The sequence below is a fragment of the Lemur catta genome, chromosome 1 (genome assembly GCF_020740605.2).
Source record: "Lemur catta isolate mLemCat1 chromosome 1, mLemCat1.pri, whole genome shotgun sequence".
Lineage (NCBI taxonomy): Eukaryota > Metazoa > Chordata > Mammalia > Primates > Lemuridae > Lemur > Lemur catta.
The window spans coordinates 96,783,987-96,800,200 of NC_059128.1; the positions used below are offsets into that span (position 1 = coordinate 96,783,987).

The following is a 16,214-nucleotide window of genomic DNA, read 5'->3' on the forward strand; positions in this document are numbered from 1 at the left end:
TAAGATACTCGTCATTTCATTCTTCCTTTACTCACTGAGCACCTCTTTCACCACAGGTGCCAGGCGAGGAGCTAACTCGTAACATTTGTAGAGTGCTTTACAGTTTGCGAAGGCATTGTCACCCACTGTGGTGGCCCTGGGCCATGACCCCCACATCCCTAAGGATCCCTGGCCTTTGAAGGGTAAGGACAGCACTGCAGCCAGTGAACAAGGCAGCTGCTTCTTTCTGCAACCAATTGATTTGCTGCTGAAATTTCCAGAAAATCCAAAGATGGACTGTGTGAGCAAGGCACTCAATTACTAACCAATTCATTTTACAAAAAAAAGAGACTGAGGCTTGGGGACATTCAGCAGTGTGTCTGTGGCCATACATCCAGTCCGTGGTGGCAGCTTTAGGTCTGTCTCACTCTGACACCTCTTGGATCATGCAGCAAGGGTCCCAGGCTCTGCAGTTCTGTCCTTAGCTCTGCCGCCTCCTTGGACAAGTCACTCCACACAGCCCTGGGACGCCATCTTTGGGGCACAAGGTTCTTGGACTCCATTAGCGGGTCCTGCAGGCCAATCTTGGGACTGTGTTTTCACTGGTCCACGGTGAAAGAAAGAAACAAATAAGGTAGAAAATAAACTGGTACCTGACAAAGGAGAGGGGTGGTAACCCTGCGTCATCCCAGCACCCCTGTTAAAAGCTGTGTTGGTTTGTGGAGCCTCAGTGTTGGGTCTCACTGGATGAGATGGTGTCAGGGGACCTTCAAGCTTTGGAACCCCAGGACCGAGAGTGGCTGGGGATGGGGAGGCTGAGAGCAGGCGGCTCACCCCGAGGATCAGACATGAGACCTGAGTCCCTGCCCACCGCCCTCAGGCCAGAGGCCATTGGCCCACCTGCTGGCAGACCCCAATGGGGGTGGAGGGCAGTGTGCAGATACTTGCGATAGATTTTATTCCCTCCCTCCTTCCCTTTTCCCGTGTTCCGAGTGGGAGAGTCCTGGGGATGTTTGCAGCCTCGGGGCAGACTGAGACCCACCTCTTCCTGCTCAGAGAGTGGAGACCTCTGGGGGGGGGCACTGGCCAGCAGCACAGACACAGGAGGGGCTGCAGTTAAGGCACCCCAGGAGGGGGAGGTCAGAGAGGGCTTCCCAGAGGTGGCAGTCTATCTCCTGGAATTTGGGAGACTTGACCAGGAGCCCAGGCCTGAGGAGGTGTCACCCAGTCTACGCAACCAAAGAAGCTGCAGGGGATGGGGCCCGGCCCGGGCCCTGGGTGTCCCTAAGCCAGATGGCTGGGGCAGGCTGGGCTCTAGGGCGGCTCTGTGGAGTTCATCCCCCATCACAGAGGACTAGCCCTGTGCCGGGCACTGCGGCCAGGCTGTGGGCATGGGTCTCCAGGTACAGGAGAGGGGGCATTCGGCTTGGCTGGGGTCGGGGGAACTGAGAGGAGGCGGATGGAAAGTCCCACCTGGCCTTGAATTGAGAAGCTTTTTGGAAGCTAGGAAAGAGAAAGTACCCCACCCTCCAGGTCCCGTGACCTCCCAGGCACACACACTGCCGGCTGAACTGCTTCCTTGCCTTTGACCGTGGAGTGGCCAGAGCTGCCCCTTCATGGCTAGGCGGCTCTCTTAGAGCCTTACCTGTAAAGGGGGACAGGAGTCACCCCTTCCTCAGCCAGCTAGTGAAGTGACTCCAACAGGGGTGGCGCGGGCGACTCCGCAGCTTGTGGGGAGGCACCGCTAGGACCCACAGACCACGATGGCAGCCGTGGTTTCAGGCAGGGAAAGCACAGCTTGGAGAAGCAGGGACACTGCTCAGTGCACAGGTTTTAGGGAGGGGCCTGCCCAGAACTCTGCCTGGAGCATGGAAAAGAGCTGGGGCCGGCCGGCATTCACTGGGGTGTATCCTGGGCCCTGGTTTCCTGTAAAATGGGGTGCTAATGGAGGAGGCGCCCAGCTTGCAGAAGGCATTCAGTGATGCCTTCGCCCCTCCCAGCTCCCAGCGTGTTCCAGCACCACTTCTTCGCTTCCCCACCTCGCTGTGCCTGGCGCGTTCATGGAATTCTTACTGATGGGTGAGCAGTGTTGGTGCTGGAGTTTCGGGGCCAGGCTGGCATGGTGCTGCTTTTCTGACCTGTGCCAGATGGATGGGTGGGGAGAGGGACAATGGGGTGGCGTGTTGGAGCTCAGAGTCTGGCTGTTTCTGCTGCCCACTTGCCGGCACTGACCTGGTGCCTGCATCACCTGCCATGGGCTTGAGCTGTCTCTCTGCCTGCTGGCTACAGGGTGGGTCAGCCCAGGGCAGGAAGGAGGGCCTCTTCCTCCTCCCTCCTGACCATCAGTTGGGATCATCGGGGGCCTAGATGGAGACTGTGAGGAAAATGATCCGAGTTCTGGGCTGGCGTGAGGACCTCAGTGCCAGGCAGAGGGCGAGGGGCACGCTCATGGGGCCTGTGCCCAGCCCAAGGCCCCCTCGGGCAGGCAGTGGCCTGCTAGGTGGCTCGGCAGGCTTCCCAGTGTGTAAGAGGACATCAGGGGCCCTGTCACCCTGTTCCTCTGGGGCTTCTAGGCAGGGCTGGGATGAAGGCAGACAGAGCTGGCCTCACTCAAGCTCCCAGATGAAGTCGTTAGAAGTGTGTCTCCCCTAGGTTTGGCCGGACTTTGATCAGTTTCTCTCGGAGAAGCTGAGCCATAAAGGGCTTTGCTTCGTTGTCGGGCCTCATGCAGGACGTCTTCCTCTGCACAGGCCCTGGCCAGGGACCTATGTGGAAGCAGGTGTGGCAATCATGTCACTTCTCAGACTTCTGATCAGATGTCAGAAGTCTTCAGAGTCTGAGAAGCTGGCCACATGCAAGGGCAGTGGGCACAGGGGGCCTCGGCCTCAGTTTCATCTTCGTTTTGCTCTCAGAAATTGTTAAACTCCTCCAGACACTCAGAGATGCCCCAGGTTGGAGTGGGAAGGGGTTTCAGTGACACCCGGGCCACCCCTTTGCTATACAGTGGGGAAACTGAGGCCCAGAGAGGAGCAGCACACACCCCAGAGAGCTTGCAAGCTCCAGAGCCCTTGAGGAGCGATTTTCTTTGGCTCTCAGGGACCCTCCGCCATGCACAGGTGGCTGCAGTTCCGGTGCAGACCTGCATTTCTGGCCAAGAAAGCCAACTCAGGCCGGGGCCGGGGCTGGGGAGTGAGGGGCAGTGAAGACCAAGACTGTATTTATAACAAACAAGGCCAGTGCAGGAATCCCACAGCTCTGTGCTGGAAGGGATCCTGGGGGCCACCTTCCCCCACCCCCACCCCACTTTCCCGTGCTGGAGTCCCCCCCTGAGTGGAGACTTGGACTCCCTAATAGTTTAACCCTCCTCTGTCAGGTCGAGGTTTGACTAATGGGTTCGGATCCTGGCAGGCCACTCAACAGCTGTGCAGCCGCTCATCTGCAGGATGAGAAGGTGGCCTCCTAGAGTGACCGTGAGGACCGAGTGGGGTCCGGTGTGTAGCGTGGGAAGCACAGTGCTCGGTGCCTGGCACACTGGGTGTGCACGGTGTTTTCTGTCTCTCCTGCACAAGTATCAAATGCTGTGGGCAGGAGCGGGGTGTGGTTCCTGTCTGCAGCCACAGCACTGAGCACACAGCAGGTGCCCTGGCTTGCACGCTGTGGGTTCATAACCTGTTTTCTCTTTTGCGTGAGGTTGTGTGTGTGTGAGAGAGACATCCTGTGGTGTGCTAAATTTCTGGAGAGCAACCGGGCACACAGTAGGTGCTCACATGACCGTTGACTGCTAGAAACCTCACCCAGCTCCTTCTGCCCGGACAGCGCTGCCCACCTGTGTGCCCCTGTGCCACCCACCTCCCCACCCTGAATAACCCGGCTGCTCCCTGTGCTTGCCCCGCAGACGCCAGCATGTCTCCGGACGCCACCAAGCCGAGCCACTGGTGCAGCGTGGCGTACTGGGAGCACCGGACGCGTGTGGGCCGCCTCTACGCGGTGTACGACCAGGCCGTCAGCATCTTCTACGACCTACCTCAGGGCAGCGGCTTCTGCCTGGGCCAGCTCAACCTGGAGCAGCGCAGCGAGTCGGTGCGGCGAACGCGCAGCAAGATAGGCTTCGGCATCCTGCTCAGCAAGGAGCCCGACGGCGTGTGGGCCTACAACCGCGGGGAGCACCCCATCTTCGTCAACTCGCCCACGCTGGACGCGCCCGGCGGCCGCGCCCTGGTCGTGCGCAAGGTGCCGCCCGGCTACTCCATCAAGGTGTTCGACTTCGAGCGCTCGGGGCTGCTGCAGCAGGGGCCCGAGCCCGACGCCGCCGACGGCCCCTACGACCCCAACAGCGTCCGCATCAGCTTCGCCAAGGGCTGGGGGCCCTGCTACTCCCGGCAGTTCATCACCTCCTGCCCCTGCTGGCTCGAGATCCTCCTCAACAACCACAGATAGCGGTGGGCGCGGAGGCGAAGGCCCCGGCGGAGGGGCGGGCGAGCGGGGAGGCCGCAGCCGCTGTCACCTGCTCACCTCGAGGGGCCGAGGCCCAGAGACATAGCCCCACGGACGAAACCCCCCAAATATCATCTACCTAGATTTAATATAAAGTTTTATATATTATATGGAAATATATATTATACTTGTAATTATGGAGTCATTTTTACAATGTAATTATTTATGTATGGTGCAATGTGTGTATATGGACAAAAACAAGAAAGACGCACTTTGGCTTATAATTCTTTCAATACAGATATATTTTCTTTTCTTTTCCTCCTTTCTCTCTTCTTTATGTTTTTTTGTTTTTGTTATGGTTTTTTTAAGAAAATGATACAGCAGAGCTAGGTGGAAAAGCCTGGGTTTGGTGTATGGTTTTTGAAATATTAATGCCCAGACAAAAAGCTAATACCAGTCACTCGTTGATAATAAAGTATTCGCATTATAGTTGTTTTTAAACTGTCTTCTTTTTACAAAGAGGGACATGTAGGGCTTCAGTGGGTTTCTGACCCATCAGGCACCCTGAAACTTGACTTCAGTCTTTCACTAGATGAAGCGTAGAGGGAACAAATTGAAAAGAAAGGAAGGACACGTTTACTTTTAAGTAAATCAGAGAAGGTTCTGTTGTTCTTTCCTGCTCACGGCTGTGGTGTGTCCACTGGAGAGGGACGGGGTGGGGGGAAAGGGAGGATACACAGGTCTTTTGTCCTGGGCAAGTTCTCCCAGTCTGATGGGGAGGTTCATGCCTCAGCCTGGAGGGGCCCAGGCCCATGCCCCCATCTCTGAGCTATGCACAAGCTAGAAGATACTATTTCTTCCCACTTTGGAGAAACGGCCCAGGGAAGGAAGAATGAGGTGGTGGGCTTTGGGTCTACCTGCCACCTTGTAGAACCATCCAAAGTCCCAAGGCGAGGCTGCTCTTAGGACCTGGACAGGCTGCCCCCCCACCAACCATCGCCACCAAATAGCTCAGAATCTGCCCATCTGGGGCTGTATTAATTTATGTAAAGGCAGATGGTTTATTTCTACTTTATAGGAGGGAAAAGTTGAGGTTCTGAAAGGATAAATCACTAGCTCATGAGACAAAATCAAGGTCAGAGGTTACATCTAATTGTAGGACCAGTGCCATTTCATTAGAACAGAGTTTTCCCAAGAATGTTCTCAAAAAGAAAGCCTCCTTGGCCACATCTCCTAAGGGGAATGTTACACTCTATATCTTCTTTCTTAGAGATTTATATAAGTGCTCTGAGAAGTCCTGTGTATTATCTCTTGCTGCATAGTAAATCATTCCAAAATTGAGCAGCTTAAAACAACTAACATTTATTATCTCCCAGTTTCTTCAGGTCAGAAATCCAGGAGCAGCTTAGCCAAGGGGTTCTGGCTGGGGATCTCTCTCGACCTTGCAGTCAAGCCATCAGCTAGGGCTGTAGTCATCTGAGTCTTGCCTTGGCGGGGGGACCTGCTTGTGGCTGTTGGCAGGAGGGCAGGAGGCTTCAGTTCCCCAACACGCGGGCATCTCCACTCGGCTACTCACAACGTGGCTTCCCCAGAGCAAGTGATCCAAACGAGAGACCAAGAGTGAAGCTGCTGTCTTTTAGAATCATATTTCAGAAGTGACATACCATTGCTTCTGCCATGTTCTATTGATCATACAAACCGTCCCTGTACAATGTGGGAGGAGCTACACAAGGATGTGAATGCCAAGCGGCAGGAATCATGGCCACCACATCCTCCAAGCAATAGCACCATTTAACTTTGTTTCCCAGTTATTTGCCAATAGACCGTCCCCACCACTGCTAATTCCGTCCCCATACTAAGGCACACTGGTGCCTCTGGCCTGACCACAGCTGGCCATGCCAGGGTGCTCCACGCTGAAGCCCTGCCCTGTCTGACCGGTGCATTAAGAGGGCTCTGTCTTTGGTGGGAGGCACCGCCTCCCACAGGCAGTTAGCAGGTGCCCAGCCAAAAGGAACAAGGAATCGGTTCTGTGGAGTACAGAGGGGAGGAATTGGGGGACTTCCCTGGAGGGCTCAGTGCTTGAGCTCTGGTCCTCACAGGACAAACGAGTGGCAGGCTGGCAGGCTAGAGGTGGCAGGGAGCAGCAGCAAAGGGTTTGGGGGCGGCAAAGACCAGGAAGCAGGAGAAGGGAGTTTTCAGACACTTGGGCTCTAGAGAGCCAGGCTGTCTGAGTTCAAATCCCAGATCTACCACTTAGAGTGACTTCAGTAACTTCTTGACCTCTTAACATACTTTGGTGTTATCATCCGTTAAGATAGGAATGAAATTGTCCCCGCCTCAGACGTAGGTGCAGATTGGGAGAATTAAGCATACCACGCAGTTCCTTGGTCTATCAGCAAGCTGTTAGGCCAGCTTGCTGGTCTGCATGAAAGCAGCTATTAACACAGGGCCGGGGCTGGAATCAAATACCAAGATGAGGAGCTGGGTGATCTTCAGGAGGCAGTGGGGAAGGTGGGCTGGTTTCTGAGTGGGCCAGGGAGGTGAGCATACCTGGGCTTCTTAAAGGTCATTTGGGCCGGGCGCGGTGGCTCACGCCTGTAATCCTAGCACTCTGGGAGGCCGAGGCAGGTGGATCGCTCGAGGTCAGGAGTTTGAGACCAGCCTGAGCAAGAGCGAGACCCCGTCTCTACTAAAAATAGAAAGAAATTATCTGGCCAATTGAAATATATACAGAAAAAATTAGCCGGGCATGGTGGCGCATGCCTGTAGTCCCAGCTACCCGGGAGGCTGAGGCAGGAGGATCGCTTGAGCCCAGAAGTTTGAGGTTGCTGTGAGCTAGGCTGACGCCACGGCACTCACTCTAGCCAGGGCAACAAAGCGAGACTCTGTCTCAAAAAAAAAAAAAAAAAAAAAGGGTCATTTGCGGGGGGCTTAAAGGCCTGGAGGGGCATCCTAGAAGGAGGGCCAGGCTGCAGGCAGGACCTGGGCCCCTGAGCCCTGAACTCATGCTGGCGACCCAGAGCATGGTGCCCACCAGTGCTGATCTAAGAGGGGCTATTTGCCATTAGAGGAAGCAGCAGTCACCCTACAATGCCTGTGGGTGCCAGGGGTGATCACAATCCTCCATCATCAGGGATTGATGCCCCCATTTTACAGATGAGGAAACCGAGGCCCAGAGCAGGGAAGTGCTTACCTCACGCCTGTAACCATGGAATGCTGAGGTTTCACCCAGGTTTCCTGGCTCCCACCCCAGAGTCTACTCCATGCAGACAGACTCCTGTCTCCCAGATTCCCAGAAGGCTCCCAGCCAGGCAGATGACATTGATTTCTCTAGCGCTGAGCCTCCCTGGCCACTCTGGCCTGGAAGGAGAAACCGCTCCCAGTTCCCCTGCCAGCGCAGACTCCTATACCCCTTCAGGCCGCCACCCGCAGGCCTGAGCCGACTGTGGGAGTCCCCATGCCTCCCGGGCCCCCCATGGCCCTGCACTGCTCAGGCCTTGGGCCTTCTCTCGGAGCACTGAGCATGGCAGGCTGTTCTATGAGGGTGAGCTTGGAGCAGTAACTGTTAAATAATGGCACTAACTCACCGTTTGTGAGCCCTCACAGACAGAGAGACTGATGCCTATGTTAGTGCTGTCATTTGCCCAAGCTCCCTGGGGGAAGGAACTAGCCCTCAGTATGGCAGCTCAGCCCACGTGCTGGTTGTGATTGGCTTTGTGGGAGTGGCCCTGTCCTGCGGGGGACAATCCACAAGCCTGAAGGGCTGAATTCTGGGGGCCCAGCGACATCAACCTCGCAGCCATTTGTCCTGAGGTCCTTGGGTGCCCTCAGGTGTCAGGGAGAGGCTCTGTGGCTGCCTTTTTTGTTGGGGATCTGAGAGTCCAGTTCCAGCCCCTCAGTTTACAGATGGGGAAACCAAGTCCTGGAGTTGACTGAGTTGCCGAGTTTGCCAGCCGGGGCAGGACCTGCCGGCCCAGTCCCTCTCCCTCCTGTCCCAGTCCTGGTGCTCAGCAGTAACTCTGTGGTTTCCCCCAGACCACCCAGGGATCTGGTGACTCAAGCTGTGAAGGAGACACTTTCTAAACAAGGCCATGTCTCTGGAGAGCGCGGTGGGAGCAGGCCCTGGGAAGCGAGGGGGATGGGAGTTTCTGCCCCCAAACCCAGGGCAATGCTCCAGGGGGCTTCCTGCAATTGACTCGGGTTTTGGAGAAGGGTTAGCTCCCCCCATTGTCCTTTCCTCCCGTTCCACACTGCCCCCAACTCCAGTCCCTCCCTTGCCTTAGTTTCCAGGTGTCTGTGGGGGTGGTGGATGGAGGAGTTGGCCTAGGAGTGAGAGAAGCAGATTCGAGAGAGGGGAACCTGGAGATTTTGTGTTTCTGTCTCAGGTGAGAGAGGCCCAGAGAGTGGGTGTGAGTGGCCTGAGGTCACACAGCAAAGCCCACACTTTATTCATCTCTGGGGACTTCCTGGTGCTCCACACCTCCATAGTACAATTCCCACCCACCCCTCCCCTCCTGCAAGCCCCCATCCCACATGTCACTGGGGGTATACAAGCCCCAGCTGCTTCTGGCTGCAGCTGCCTTATTCTAATCCTGACTCTGCCACGCACTAGCTATGGGATCTTGGGCAAGTCACTCGACTTCTCCGTCTTGGTATCCTCATCTGTTAAAGTGAATAATGGTAAGAGTACCTACCTCGCAGGGTTGTTGGGAGGATTCAGTGAGTTCATGCCTGGTAGGCACTCAGAACTGGCACGGACTAAGCACCCAGCTAGTAGGGCCCAGAAGACAGCTCAGGGGGTGAGAAAAGCTTTGGTTTGGAGACTCAGCAAGTGTGAGGACTCAAGTCCAGATCGCTTAACTTGCTGGTGACCTGTGTGAACCCCTGTTTCCTCGGCTGGAAAGTAGAGTCAATGACCCACTGCAGTGGCCCTAGTCTGGCCCCCCAGGGCCTCTCCTGGGCAGTTCCTGCCCCTCTTCTGCAGCCTCCAGTCTGTTCTCCACCCAGAGCGATGTCTGTGCCCAGATCTGACAGCATCCTCCACGCCACACTCTGGACATGAATCGCTGTCTCTCTCTCTCTCTCCCTCTTTCTTCCAGGCCTTTGCCCAAGCTGTCCCTTCCTCTCATCTGTCCCCCAGCCTGCCCCATCCAAGCTCTGGGCACACCGCGGCCCCCCTCTCTTCCCTTGGAGTCTCCTGGAAGCCAGAGATGTCTCACATCCCACTGGCCCCCGTGGCCCTGGGCCAGCCCAGTGCCGGGCACAGAGGATGGACTCCCTGGATGTTTGTGGAACGAGAGGGTCACAGAGGTAATGGATGTGGGCGTGTTTTATAAACTCCGAAGGACCAAGCAGGCATCCAGAGGGGGTGTGTTTATTAGTATCATGTGTCTCCATGACAACCCCCAGCTGGCTTCTCCCTCCAGGCCCCTAAGAACACTCGCCCCTCCCCCATCCTCAGGCCTGGGTTCTGGGGGCTCGTGTCCTGCCGCCTTATTCTGTCGGTCTTGCTACCACACCTCTGGGGGTTTGGTGGCAAGGACTCCTGGTTTGCGGTGGTGGTGGTGGTGGTGGAGGGGTCCACCGGATGGATTAGAACACAGACTCTCAGAACCTCCAAACGGGGAAAGCCCTCAGAGTGCATCTAGTTCCATAGCTATCCCAGAACTGAAGCCCAGAGAGGGCAGGGCGCCACCCAGGGTCACACAGCAAGGCAGTAGCAGATGAAGCCAACACATGACTTGAAGCTGCTTCCAGGACTAGCCGCTCAGAGACGCTGCAAAGGCTTCTGTGGAGCCAGCATCTGCCTGAGCAAAGCAGTTGAGAGGCAAGAAGGGTGGAGGTGTAGATCGTGTGTTTTGTTTAATTGTGGTGAAATATATATATATATATAACATAAAATTTACCATATTTACCACTTTAACCATGTTTTAAGTCAACAGTGGCATGAAGCACATTTGCATCACTGTGCATCCATCACCACCATCCATCTCCAGGACTTTTTCATCTTCTCTGTGCTTTTTAAATTTTACTGTAGAAAAATATACGTAACATAAAATATGCCATTTTAACTATTTTTAAGTGCACAGTTCTGTGGCATTTAGCACATTTTCACTGTTGTGTTCTCTATGCTTTTTCAGTGAAAGGCAAGTGAAGACAATGTTTTTAAATTCTCCACCCTATTATTTTGAGCCTTTGTGGACTTCCAGCAGCCCTGAGACCCCAGGGAGTGTCGTATGTCCCCTTGGCTCAGGTAGGGGCTGGGGCAGGCGGCTGCGGAGCTTGGGGAGGGTACTGGGGATGGGGTTTCCCGTCTAGGCTGACCATCACCAGGGGATATGCTGAAACAGCCTCGTAGCCTCTCTGACCATTTTCAAAACAATGACCATTTTCGAAAAAGTGCCTAGAATTTCTGAGCCTGAGATCAGGAGTCCATAGTCTGAGCAGAGGAGAGAGATGGTTTTCAATTTGACCTCCTTGGACTCCCTGGGGTTACCATGGGCGACCTGGTTGAGCAATGCTGGAAGAGCCCCCCAGACCTCTGGCCTCAATTTCCCCTTAAAATGAAAGGTGTAAACCAGATAATTTGATGGTGCCTTCTGGGGGAGCCCAGGGGCTCTAGAGAATCCTTGACCCTCACCCAAAAATCTAATGCCCCAAGAGAGGCAGGCAAGGTGGACTTTCATGTTGAACCTGCTGAAAGGAGCTGGGATAATCGCTGGTAACAGAACTCTCTGTTTAGTAATAACAATAGCAGTTACCATTTACTGAGGGGCTTGTGTACTACGCACTTCATAGCATCTCATTGCATCCCTTGTCCCCATTTTATAGATAAGTCTCAGAGAAGTCAAGTAAGTTGCCCAAAGTCACACAGCTAGTAAGTCTCAGAGCTGGGACTCACACTTTAGATGTGTTTCCAGAGCTAATGTTCCTACCCCCACCCCCTGCTGGTGGCAGCACTTCTGAACTTGACTTTCCATAGCTGCTGAGCACACAGGCTTTGGAGCCAAGTCCTGGGGCTCCAAGCTCAGCTCTGCCTGGAACTAGGTGACTTTAGGCAAGTTACGTATAGTCTTTGAGCCTGAGTTTCCTCATCTGTTAAAAATGGGCATAAGAATAGTACCTACTTCATAAGATGGTTAAGAAGATTAAATTAAATGAATTAGTATTTGTGAAGCAGTTAGAACAAGGCCTGGTTCACAATGGGTGACATTTAGTATTTGTTGAATTTTTAAAAATATTATGTTTGTGGTCAGCTTTTTTTCTGTCAGTTCTGTTTGAACTAGAAAATCAATTGGAAATGTTTATTTTTAATAGTTTTGCTTTCTATTTCTCATGATTGAGCAATGAACAAAATGGAGCTTTTGGAATGCCTAGAAAAACACACACACCAACACCACTGCATACACGCACCCAGTCCAAGATGCAGTTCCATTAACATTTTCACAAAAACACATCTATTCATGAGTTCTTGTAGAGGAGAGAAAAAAAAAATCTCTTCCAAAACAGGCCATTCAATGTTGGCCACGTTCCTTAAGTTGCCTAAAATGGGCAGCATTTTCATATTTTCTAAGTACAGTGTGTGTATTAGAAGCGGACTCTTTGGAAATGGTGACTTCCGTGCCACCCCTTCTTTCTTTTCCTTCTCTACCAATGGAGCAAGGATGTTTGCCATTGCTGGCCCTGAAGACAACCATTTTGACTCTGTAAGAATTCCCTGCTTTGTGCTGCCCAAAACACAATGTCAATGAATGTCAAAAACCACATCAGATCCCCAGAAAGCTGAGTGGTGCTGGGTCTGCCTTGGTGGCTTCTGGGCTTGCTTCACTCCAGGGCCTGAGGCGTCTGAGGTCTGGCCCCTGGGGACACTTGGCTCCCTCTGGGCCCACAGCCAGGATCCCTGCTACACCCTGGCCATGATAAGGGGTGTCCCTGTCACAGCTTGCAGGAAAGAACCAACTGTGAGCCACACGGTGTTTTAAATTGGGGAATTGTCAGTCCTTATGTTTGGGAAGCCTTGTTCTGTCTGGGTGCCCCTCCAGGGGACGGTTCCAGCTGGCCTGGCCCTAGCCCAGCAGGAGCTGTCATTAGGCATCTTCTGTGGTGGTTTCTAGGCCTTGGGGGTGGGCTCCCAAGTGATCAGGAGAAGCCACGGGCTTTTGAGGTGAGTCTCTTGAATTTTTTGTGTTGGGGTAGAGGAGACGCTAGGGAACAGAAGTCCACAGAGTCGATGAAAACCACTCGTGAACAGAGAGATTTCCCTACCTGCTCCATGACAGAGGGGCCAGCTTCAGAGAGCAGTGAAAGCCAGTGGACAAAGGTTTGAATCCTGGCTCCACTATTTTCTAGTCTGTGTGAACTTGGGCATTCCATGTGTTCCCTGTGGGCCTTGGTGTTCTCACATGTAAAATGGGGATTTTCCTCTACCCTGTAGGAATCAAATGAGAAAGCATCCTCCACGGTCTCTCTGCGAATCTTGCAAACAGACGCACTGACCGCCTTTGTTCTGGACTGTCTTTTCAGGACATATGGCAGCAAACAGCCTTGGAAGACAGCATAGTGTCTCCCTCTGGTGCAAGGGACGGGCATGTTTTACTTCTCATTATAAAAAATTTGGGTTCCCTGAGCTCAGTGTTCCTCTCCTGTAAAACACCCCACTGCACGTGCAGGTGTCACCTGTTTCTCTTTGCATCACAGGTGAAACCCGTGCAAACGTGATGTTTACGCTGTGCCACCAGTAATAGAAGTCCTTTGTCTCTGAACCAGGAGTCAGAGATAGTCTTATCTTTCATACCAGCATCCATGAAACAGCGACAAGCTAACTTCTTATAAATAAGGTAAAATCTCAGATCGTTCCCAGTTCTTGCCAGTTTTGGTGATGAGGATGGGATGCTGACAGAGAGCCAGCTTTCTAGAAGAGGAAAGATGAGGGAAGTCCATTTACGGGAAGTCCATGGAAATCAGCAGCAAACATTTTGGCCAAACTGTATGGTCAAGTGGCAGTGAATGGCTCTCTGTTATTGCCTGTCAATGAGAAGGACTTGGGAAGGCAGTTGCAGGCTGCGTGCTGGGAGGTGGGGTCAAAGATGGCTGCCAAATGATGCCCTGGTTGTTATAACCCTTTTCCCGGGCACAGAACAAACTAGCACTAACATTTGTCCTGGTGGGCAGACCATGCCGCTGCCTTTCAGAGGCAGTTACAGAAGTGGCCACTTACGCCCCAGGGGGAAACTGACTACTGCTGTGGCCAGAGACCAGAAGGGTCTAGAACTTAAGCAGATTCACCTGACATGAGAGGGTGGGACACGTGGTGCTTGTGAACGAAGAATGACAATGTCAGCCGCTCCTGCACTCCGCTACGCCAACTTTAGACCCATTTGGAGATGATAGTGGAAGGTCTCAGAGTTATTTTACTGTTTGTTTTACAGTGGGTCCTGGCAGCTGTAAGAGAATAGAAAGGGACTCTGGCTTGCTTAGGGAAACTTCCCTGAGACAGACAAGGTTCCAGAGGGAACCACAGATGAAGAATTGGTCGGTATTAGGTCTCTCCCTGCTTCAGTCTGGGTTTATGATACCCATGGTGACCCACCGGAGATTGGGAAACTGACTCAAATCTAGATCAATTCTTGCCATGTACCCCACTACCCGGGAAAACTCCCGAGTCCTTAGGTTGAAACCACGTAAGAACTTAGACACAATATTGGTAATGGGGCAGCAGATGCCGTGGGTTAGAGTGGCCTCCTTTAAAAAGTTTCTGTCCTGTCTATGGGTCAGCCCCAGCCTAGCCTAGGGGCATAAATCCTGTAGCCCCAGCAGAAAGCAATGCGGCTATGGCTGCTCAGTCAAATTATCTCTAAAACTGAGATAGACGGTGTCAACCATGATGACCATACTGTGTAAAATAGATAGGGCTGGGTGTGCACTGCTTGGCTGAGCCCTCGGCAGCTGCCATGCTGGCCACAGCCAGAAGTAAAGGCACCTTGCTTACTGTCACCGAGCCACGCTGTCCCTCCACAGCCCCTGGCCACTCCCTCCCCTGCCATGCTAGCCTCAGCTACTTTAAGGAGCAAGATGATTGGGGTGAGGCTAAAGTCTTCCTGTCCCCAAGGGGGCTGAAGTTTGCTGCTGTCCAAGTACACCGAGGAGCTCTGGAGAGGGGAGGGACACAAACTCTCCTAGGTCTACTTGAGACGGGCACCCAAATCTCCACCCTGCCCGTGGGGGAGGGGAGCCTGGGTTCAGCTAAGGGGGTGCTGAGTAGGGTTCATCACGGGGAGGGGACACTAACACAATCCTCTGGGCCATGTCGATGTACTGCTATTGTGACTTCTGCATCTAAATGACTGATGGGAACTGATTATGGACTTGTACTTTCCTGTCCCATAAGAACCATGGGAGGTTCTCAACGGGGAAAAGCCACCCCTAGAGAAGTGCTGATACCTTTGGGGCCCCCACAACCCTAATGATCCCTTTGAGCTATAAGAGTGATGAGTGACAGGTGATTTTGCTGATGGAAGTCTCTGGCTAAAGGGAGGCATCCTCCACACAGGGGCACCGTTGGGTTTGGGACTCATATCTTCCCTGATATGACTTGCAGGTACACTCTTTTTGAAAGCTACTATTAGCTTGAGACTGGGCTCTTACTGACATTGAACACCTAACCAACACAGGCCTTGTGACAGTGTGGCCTGATAGTCCCATTTGAGGTGGGTCCACTTAGACTCAGTGACTGACAAGGTGGGAAGAGCCCGACAAGTTCCCGTCGTCCCATGGAAACAGTGCTCCCAAGAGCACACTGGCCCGGCCCCAGCAGCAGCTCGGCTTCACATCCCTCTGGGGAAAACTGTCCCACACTCCGTCCCCCCCAAGCAAAGTTGCTGGCTCAGTGTGGACCTTGGTTCACAGAGCTTCCTCTACGTGCCTCAGCCACATTTACTGATGGTCCAGCTGGGCCCACATGGTGTCCCCTGGACTGCCATGGCTGTTCAACCTCAGCGCCGGCTCTGCAGGACTGAAATGAGTGTGGTCACTCGGCTCGGTGGGCAGAACTTCATGCTGTTCTCGCCGCCCTGGGCAACACTGCCCTGGATGGAACCTGTGATATTTTTACTGCCTCTCGGGCATGGCCAATGGCTTGGCTGTTTCATCTACCATTTGGAAAGCTAGCAGCAGGTAGATTAAAGACACCCCTCTGTGGGGTCACAAACTGGGGAAACGATTGGGGCTGCTGATTGGACTGGACTGTCTGGGTCACTCCTGTAGAAGTGCATCATCAGGGTCTGCTCTCTGAGGCACATGGCAACACCCCCACCTCGTGGACTTGGACAAAGTAAGGGAATCCGTGTTTCTGCCATTGCGTGCCAGACTGTGACTCCTGCTGAAAGCTGACCTGGGTGTCTCTCGGCAGGCATGGCCTCTGCCTCCTTATGCCAGATCGACTGCCTTGGACCTCTGACGCTGTCTGGGGGCTATTGCTGGCTGCCTCTCTGCTTTTGATACTTTTTCAGGTTATGGTGCTGCCACTCCAGTCTGATCAGCCGATTCCAGCCGCAACATCATGGTCCTTGAAACTAATCTGTGTCATGTTTTCAGCTTTCTGGACCATTCACTGTCCGATAATTGTGTGCCTTTGATCACAGAACTCAACCATGGGCTGACCGTCAAGGTGTTCAATGACCTTCCATGCTTCCGCCATCCACACGGATAGTATTGTTGGGGGTTGAAACGGCCTCCTCAAAAACTTGGGTCAAAGTTTCCCACTCTCTCTCTTACTTTCTCCTAGTCTACACACCTCAGTAAGG

The 16,214-nt window shown here is 53.4% G+C and overlaps 1 protein-coding gene across 1 annotated transcript in view; it reads left to right on the forward strand.

The window, feature by feature from the left end:
- Positions 1 to 4,902, forward strand: part of SMAD6 (SMAD family member 6) — a 73,766-nt gene extending 68,864 nt beyond the window's left edge. Inside the window, exon 4 of the mRNA XM_045541534.1 lies at positions 3,875 to 4,902. Within this exon, the coding sequence (XP_045397490.1) occupies positions 3,875 to 4,416 (542 nt within the window). The 3' untranslated portion in view covers positions 4,417 to 4,902. The remainder of the gene's footprint in view (positions 1 to 3,874) is intronic.
- The last annotated feature ends 11,312 nt before the right edge of the window (positions 4,903 to 16,214 follow it).